This window comes from Pteropus vampyrus, unplaced genomic scaffold (genome assembly GCF_000151845.1).
Source record: "Pteropus vampyrus isolate Shadow unplaced genomic scaffold, Pvam_2.0 Scaffold19, whole genome shotgun sequence".
Classification (NCBI taxonomy): Eukaryota; Metazoa; Chordata; class Mammalia; order Chiroptera; family Pteropodidae; genus Pteropus; species Pteropus vampyrus.
In genome coordinates, this window is record NW_011888800.1 from 13,852,981 (window position 1) to 13,861,697 (window position 8,717).

Here is an 8,717-nt window from a genome sequence, read left to right on the forward strand (position 1 = left end):
CCATGTCTGCCCGCCCCTCCCAGAAGCAGGGTGCCCAGCGGACAATGCGCCGCGGCGGCGCGGGCGGAACAGGCGCCCAGGCCGACCCCGCCGACCCCCGCGGAATAAGCGGGGCCAGGAGCCCCGGAAACCCGGCGCCTTAATGCAATAAACAGGAAATCGCGGGGATGATCTGGGTTCCGGGGGAAGTGGAATTATTTTTTACCAGCGAAGAGATCAACTTCCACATCCGGTGGTAACAGGGCCCTACACAGACCCGCACTGACCTGGAAAAGCTTCGGGAGCGGCGACGGGGGAGCAGCAGGAGGTGGTGCGGCGACCCAAGGCGCTTCGTACCCGGCCGGGCTGACGCGGCCCCGTTACACACAAAGCGCTTCAGCTGCACAGGGCGCTATTTTCCGAAAATGCCGCGTCTGGTCGGCGCCCAAAATCCCCACCGAAAAGTCCCCCGTGCTGCGCGCGGAGGGACACATGGTGTGCGAGTGAGTCAAAGCTCCCAGCATCCCTCCCGGACCCGGCCCTCGGCAACCCCGCGCCTGAGCCTTTCCGCCCCTGCCTTCGGCAGCAGATCCCTCTCCCACCCATTCCCCGACCCCATTCCGGAGGGAGGAAGGGGGCGAGAGGGACTGGTTTTCTTTTTTAACAGAGGGGAGAGAAACAGGCCATTTGAAGAGCCTCAGCCACACAAAGAAAGCGGCGGAATGATCCGCTCTCGGCGACCGCAAGTCCCGGCTCGCCAGGCGCCTGCGCGGCTCGGGGGTGGGAGCTGCAGCCGGCCATGTGCGCGGCGCAAGCAACCCGGCGGGCCGCGGCGCTTTCCCGCCTCTTCTAGTGGGTGCTAGGAGTTGGGAAACTTAAGTGCGTGTGCTAACCTTCTTGTTTCCTCGGCATGACCCCTGAGAGACTGGGAATCCGGCCGGATTTATTCGAGATTAAACCGAATCGCCTACCAGAGTCCTGGGAGATGGAAGGGCAGCCAGAATTTAACTTAAAAGTGTTCCTAGGTTAGTCACCTAGGCAGACTGGGGCAGGAGTTGTTGAGGTACAAGGGAAGAACGAAGGATGGTCAGGTTTATAACTAAAACGTACATATTTCTGTAGTTTTTTAAGCATTCTGATGCTGTCTCACACTTCGTAAACCCTAATTGCTTGCTGAATTCCTTTGGATACTGTCACCTCAGATGTGAATTTTCGTGGCTAGAATATCAAGATTTTTTTTGTGTTGCAATTTAGTGAGAAAATTGCAAAAGTTTACTTGGAGATGGTGATTTGCAAAGTAAAAGCCTTATGAATTTAATTACGTGGGCTGATTTGCTGTTTTTAATAGAGGAATCTTGGAATGACTTTCCCACTAGCTTTCCCAGCCTAACTGCAATTTTTGGCATCCTACGTCTAGAAACAATATCTGAGATAAATCCAGGAGAGCTGACAGGTTTAATGAAATCCATATTGTCCACTGATTTTTGTGGCCTCAGATAACTAATCTTTCCCTCCACTTACCCTCTTATAATATTGATGTAGTAAAGATCTGTAAAGTCTTTGTGTAATGTCTTAAAGCATTGTGCCTAAAATAGAAGCAAAGTAAATGGCATAGGAGCTATATTTTGTTTTCTTTTGATCTAATATTTTCATTGCTTCGGTTGATAAAAGTTTGTCAAGTTTTTGATGTCATGTTTTTCTTTAACATTGAGTTTATTTGAATTTATTTAGCTAATGATTTCTCTAGAATCCTTGCCCTTATTGATTTTATGCTATATGTAGAATGCACACAATAGGTATCCTTGGTAGTATAATGAGAGTAAAGTACTGAATACTATGAAATCTCATACAGAAGGAATCTCTTAGTCACCTTGGAAAGGAGAAATGGAATGGGTCTAGAAAAGCAGTTAACTTTAATAAGGGGATTGGAGAAGGACATACCAGAGAGAGGAAGCAGCTTGTCCAAAGGTTAAGAGGGAAACTCTGGAGAGATTATTGGGTCAAGAAGATAATGATTTTACAGGGTAGTGCCTGAGATGTTCCTGAAGAGGTCTAGTCCTGAAGGCCTGGAATGCCATGTGCAGGAATTGGCTTTTGAGAGCTAAGAGGAAGTGGTTGAAATATTTTAAATAGAAGCATCATAAGGTTCGATTTGCATTTTAGACAGATGACTATATGCAGAATTAGAGGCATGGAAAGCAGTTTGAAGAAAACAATAATCTGAGAGAGATTAATGACTAGGGCCGATATAGTGGCACATAAGAGTAAAGAACACAACCAATGTGGTTATCGAGAGCTTGGTGATTTGGTTGACTGGGTAAGGGAATGACTGAGAGGGAGATGTCAAAAGATAACTCCCAAGGTTGTTGAGGGGGAAAAGCTGGGAAGATGGTAATATCTTCATTGAGATTAGAAACAAGAGAAGAGGAACACATGTTAGAGAAGAAAGGGTTTTTTGACCATGTAGAATTTGAAGTGCTTGTGAACCAACCAAGCAGATATGTCTTATAGGTAGATATTTACTCTTTACATTGTTTCAAGAGCATTTAATTGGCGCTGTTCTACACACTAGAATAGATTAAGCAGCAACAAAAGCAACAAAGTCTCCTGTTTCTCATGGAGGGAACAGACTATAAACAACTTTTACAAAAGAAGAGGAAAAATATCCATAGTATGTTCCATGAAGAAAATTAGGGTATTCAGATAAAGCCTTTCTCTGGGGGAGAGAGCAGGCAAGATTTTGTTTGTTGGTCAAAGATGGCCTCACTGTAAAGGTATTCTCTAAGACAGGGTCCCCAACTCCCTAGGCCAAAGATCAGTACCAGTCTGTAGCCTGTTAGGAACGGGGCCGAACAGCAGGAGGTGAGCGACAGGTGAGCAAGAGAAGTTTCATCTGTATTTGCAGCCACTCCCCAGCGCTAGCATCACCACCTCAGCTCCACCTCAGATCATCAGGCATTAGATACTCATAGGAGCACTGGTCCCTGGTGCCCAAAAGGTTGGGGACCACTGCTCTAAGACCTAAATGGAAATAAGGGTAGTATTTGAGACCAAAGGGAATAGCATAGCAAAATCCTAAAGTGAGAAAGAGATTGATGGGTTTAGCAAGGAAGCCAGTGTAGAAGATAAAGTCTGCATCCTTGGTAAATTTAAGTGCCTTAGAAGCAATTGAAGCATTTTAAGGAATAGGGTAACCTGGAAAGTAGCAGTAGAGATAAAGTGGATGGGTTGAAGATACAGTTTGTTGTTAATGAGTCAAACATGAGTGAAGGTAAGAGAGGAATCAAGGGTGATCCTAAGGTTTAGAGCATAGTTGCCTAGGCCAGCACTGTCCAATTTATATATAACAAGCCTTATTTGTAATTTTATAGTAGCCACATTAGAAAAGTAAAAAGGAACAGTTGAAATTACTTTTAATAATGTCTTATTTAACCCAGTATATCCAAAATAATATTTCACATGTCATCAGTATTAAAAAGTATTAATATTTTTTAATGTTTTATATTTTTCTCATTACTAAGTAAGCGTTTGAAAACTAGTGTATATTTTATACTGACAGCATATCCCAGTAGTTGATTTCATAATATGTACAGTTGAAAAAGTAGATTCACATACTCATGTCATTCCAAACATGCTTAAGTTTTGAAGTAATTGAATTATATATCAGATTTTTAAATAATAGAGATTAAAATTTTAATAGCAACATTTCAAGTGCTCCAAAGCCACATGTGGCTAGTTGCTACTATACTAGACAGTGGAGTCTAGTTGAATAGAGAGTAGTAGAAAATCAGACTAAAAAAGTTGTGTAGAACCAGCCTGGAAGTCCTTGGATGCCATGTTAAAGGACTGGGATTTTACCCTAAAGACAGGGGAAAGAACAGATATTTTTTGAGCTAGGGAGTGACAATGTTGTGCTTGAGGCTAGAAAAAGTTCACTAGGTGGCCACCTGGTAACTCAGGACCAAGAGTAACCCTTCAGTTGAGTCCCCACATTTCATGTCCTGACCTCATCCCTTTGGATTCAGAAGTCTGATTTTTGTCAGTGCTCTAGAACAATGCCACCAAAAGTATGGTCCACAAGCCAGTGCCAGTTTGCAAACCCTGTGTTATTGGTTCATAAAAAAGCATTTACGGAAATTGAGGCTAATAATTTAGAAACTTTTATAGCAATTTAACACTAATTCTGTCTGTAGATCTAATAAAAATTTTGGTCTTGTATTCTTGTGTATGTCTTTGTTTTTATTTCCCTTCTATAGTTATTTTTATATTTTATAAAATTGTCTATGACTTTTCACCACAGATAATTTTTGAAGCACTGCCGTGGAGGCACTAAAGACAAAGGGAGTCAGGAAGACCAAGTTCCCAGAATACTTAACTAAATCCAAATGTCATTTTTTACTCACAGTGAGAACTATAATAGCTAGGAGAGAAATGGACATCTGCTTAATTTCTTCCATATAGAAATGGAAGTCTACATGGAAATAACCAAATTTATAATAGCTACCATTTATTAAATGCTTCCTGTGTGCTAGGCACTATGCAAAGTCTGTTACATATATTGTCTCATTTAATCCTCAACTCTATAAAATAGATGTTATTAGTCCCATTTTTCTGACAAGGAAACTGAGGCTAATGTAGGTAAATGACTTGCCTAAAATCACCAAGCTGGTAAATGTTAAGAGACAGGATTCCAGTATAGATTTCCTTCCAAAGCTATTGTTCTTATGTAATTTTTTGTTTTGTTTTGTTTTTTTGCATTATTTCCCCAGTATATAGCAAATTTCTCTGGCACGACAATTCCACATTGTTTTAGAGAGAAAATATGTGAAATTGACTACAAGCATACCTTATGTTTTATTGTACTTCACAGATATTGCGTATTTTAGAAATTGAAGGCAAGACCTTCCATCAACAAAAGGATTACAACTGGCTTTATGGAAATTCTCACTTTATTGCAGTGGTGTGTAACTGAACCCACAGTATCTCCAAGGTATTCCTGTACATTTCTCCTAGAGGATTCATTGATGAATTTGGGAGCATAGTAATGGAGTTAGTGGTATTCTGACAGCATCCAGCAAATCCATTCGTTTCCACAATAGAAATACGTCTGTTTAGCTTCTATGTAGAATTTACAGGCACCCAAAAATCCAAAAATTTAATGGGTAAGAGACTTTACAAAAGAGGGTATCTAAATGGCCAATAAACATCAAGGTGCTCAACTTTTTTAATCATTAGGGAAATGCAAATCAAAACCATAATGCAGTACTGCTGCACACTCACAAAAATGACTGAAATGTAAAACAAAATTCCAGTGTTGGCCAAGGGTTGGAACAATTAAAGTATACTGCTGGTGGGAACATATTGGTATAACCACTTTGGAAAATTCAAAGTTCAAAAAACAGGCCATACCAAACTAGATTTAGGAATATATGTTTAGGTAGTAAAAGCTTAGGAACAGGTGAGCTTTGGTGGGGGTATAATGCTTGGGAGGGTACACAGGGACTTTGGAGGTGCTCCAGTGTGCTGTTTCTTGACCTGAGTGGGGATTACATGGGTGTTTATGATTCACTGAGCTGTAGGTTTGGGGGTGGGTATACTTTTCAGGTTGTATATTTTATATTTCATGGTTGAAAAAATTTGCTGGAGTTAACAGAAAAAATTTCCTGGGCAATGCTGGATATATGTTACCAACTGTTAACCTTGCTGACTGAGCCAGTCTTTCTATATGTGCATTACAAATGTGAAAGATAAGGTAGGCTTGAATTCTGGGAATGGCAATGGTGAAAAAGAGAGACATGTAAAACAATACTGCAGAACTTGAGGCACTATAGGAAGGTAAAAGCATGGCAGTTGGAGTGAGGAGCCTCAAATTCAAGGCTTAAATGGTTTTTAGTCTGGGTTCTAACCACTCGGCATATGACCTGGGCATATCTCCTAGTTTGCCTTAATTTTATTTTTCTTACCTGTGTCAGAGGTATTTAATATAATTGTCATTTTTCATTTATAACCCTTTGCTATTAACGTGGCATATAAAACTTTATTCATGTCTGATTCAATGTGATGGGAAAGGGGTAAAGAGTTAAGAAGAGTTGAGATTTTGAATGATGGAAGTAATAGTGATAGCATGAACAAAATGGGGAAACCAAGAGAAGGAGAAGTATATTTGGAGAAAGATGACACTCTAATTTACACATGTTGAGTTTAAGATTGTGCCAGAACATCAAGGTGGAATTATTAAACAGAGAACTTAAGGTTTGGTAGTCTGGAAAAAAAGGTCAGAATTGGTGATAGAAAATTAGAAGTTATCCACAAGAAGGGTAATAATTAAAGCCATGAGAGCGAATAAGATCATGTGGAGAAAATAGAGAAAAAATAGAGTACTGAGGACAGAGACAAGAGAAGTAAAGGAAGAGAGAAGTAAAGAGGAGGAAATAAATCAGCATTCATTGAGCACCTATTAAACTGTTCCAGCTGCTCTACATTTGTCATCATTTATTATCATCAAATTTAAAGGTAGCTATTCACCTTCATTTGGCTGACTGACTTTGTAGACAGCAAGACAAAGAGCTAGCAATTAAAACCAGCTTGACTCTAGTTTATATAGTGTACTAAACCATTCCTGAAGACCCAGGTTATCTCTTGCAGAAGCCCATGGTGAGACTTTGAATCAAGGGAAGATAAGCCCTGAGAAAAAAACCGTTGGATTTTTGTGATTCATGAGCAAGGGGTTCCTGGAACATGTGTAGCAGTGCCTGCATTCCTATTTGTTGTGTTTCTATGAGAGGGTAATCCAGACAAACATTTGTATTCTAGACCTATGAAAATAAGAAGTCAAGATGGCAACTGTAAAAATTAGTATAATGAAAACAAAGTCAGTTTTTAAAGCCTAGCTAGATACTCTTGCCAGCCAAGTGCTTTGAATCTAAAGGCTTGAAAGAGAGACAGGAATAACTTACTACGTGATTTGATGTTTGCTGCTTTGTTTGTGTACCGCCTAGAACCATCTTGAGTATCACCAGTGGTATGAGTCCTTTACCTTGGAAACACTGGAATGTTACATAATACTGTTTACAATGCAATTTCAGTCACCTGAAATTCTGAGTGAAAAGATCAAGATGGCTTTGCCAGCCAAGGTCATTAAAGCTTAGAATGAATATAATTTCTGCCGGTTATGAAGACATGCCTTTTGGAAAGCAACTATATCTTCTCAAATTTTAGAGTAATCCACTGTAATCAATGACGAAGATTTTTCTCTACTAGGTTTATTAAAACTTTACTATTAGAATAACATTTTAACATTAAAGAAAAGTAGAAAATATTCCACCACAGTACAATTACTGGTTTCTTCCTGCATATTTTTAGATTTATAGATGAATAATGTGTGCATTTTTGGCAGACGTACTGCTAAAGAATTTTAAATTGATTGCAGGAGCATGATGTCTTCTATCTTTGTCTATCTCCTCTTTCTGAGTTCTAGAGAAGACCTCCAGTAAGCAAGTGAAATTCTTTAGCGAAGTTACTGATTTCAGAATTCTCCAGAGGCACTGAGAACTTTGTTTTCCAAGAATTGGTTAGGCATGGTCACTTTACTCAACTGTCTATTTTACATCTCACAATTAAGGTTGCATTTGGGCAACCTTATTTGCTTACTCTACTGTAAGGCAGAGGGCATTCAATAACTTATTTGTTTATGTCTCTCAGCCAGATTTTTTAAAAATTACTTGAATAGATAATCTATCCACTGGTACAGAAAAACTTTAAACATCCACTGTCTTCCATTCATTCACTTCCCACCCTCAGTGTAACCTCCACTTTTCTTGTGTATTCTTTCAGTTTTTTTCATGCCTATATATGTAAGAATAAGTATTCCTATTTTTCTCTTTTTATATAATAAGGAGGAGACCATATATATTCTTCTGTACTTTGCTATTAAGACATCTTGTGCTTTTTCATATAAATGCATAAAAGACATCTTTTCTTACCCATGAGTATATTTAACCAGTCATTATCTAATTGAGGGACATTGAGTTTCTAAATTTTGTATTCTAATTAGTGTTTAAATAAATATCTTTGTATATACATCTTCTTTTAAGTATGTCTCATCTCAGTTCTCAGAGTGGAACTGCTCTGTAAAAGGACATATATGTATTTTTAATTTTGATGAGTACTGCCATATTACCCTCCATGTACCAAATGTTTCTCCACAGCATCACTGACAGACTATAGAGTGTCAACCAAATTTTTAGATTTTTCTCTGCCAGCTTTTGAAGGGCAGATTATTTCAAATCCTACCTAATATTCTTAGGACCAATAACAAAGTCATTTGGTTAAATTAGGGGAAATGGGGATCAGTTTACAGAATTTGTTCAGGATCCAAAAATTCTTTGCTGCAGCTCCTGCAGCTACACACCCACAACTAGTAAAAACATGGTTGCTTATGCAGTCCAAGCGGCCAGCAAGCCTGGAAAGGGGCCAAGAATGACTGAGTACAAACAGCTCCACCTACACTTTCTTTTTTTTTTTGGCAAATTTGCAAGCTTAGCAGGATCTAAAAAGATCCTTCAGCCTTTATTTGAATTGCAGAGAATCAACCTGGTAAGAGGGAGGAAATTATCATTTTGTGAAAAATTCCCTTCATGTCCCTGTTTAAGCAAAAAAAAAATATATATATATAATAGGAGCTGAAAATTTTATGTAATTTGCTTCAGTGCTGAGGTGGCACAGGGAGAGAGGAAATA

At 39.3% G+C, this 8,717-nt stretch overlaps 1 protein-coding gene across 7 annotated transcripts in view; it reads right to left on the reverse strand.

The window, feature by feature from the left end:
* Window positions 1-713, reverse strand: part of GABPB1 (GA binding protein transcription factor beta subunit 1) — a 58,081-nt gene extending 57,368 nt beyond the window's left edge. For 2 of the 7 annotated variants that reach the window (XM_023527843.1, XM_023527842.1), the window contains exon 1: window positions 206-248. In XM_023527843.1, the coding sequence (XP_023383611.1) occupies window positions 206-229 (24 nt within the window). In that variant the 5' untranslated portion in view covers window positions 230-248. The other 5 variants (XM_011355094.2, XM_011355097.2, XM_023527839.1 and 2 more) reach the window with 5 other exon arrangements.
* Between the last annotated feature and the right edge of the window lie 8,004 nt (window positions 714-8,717).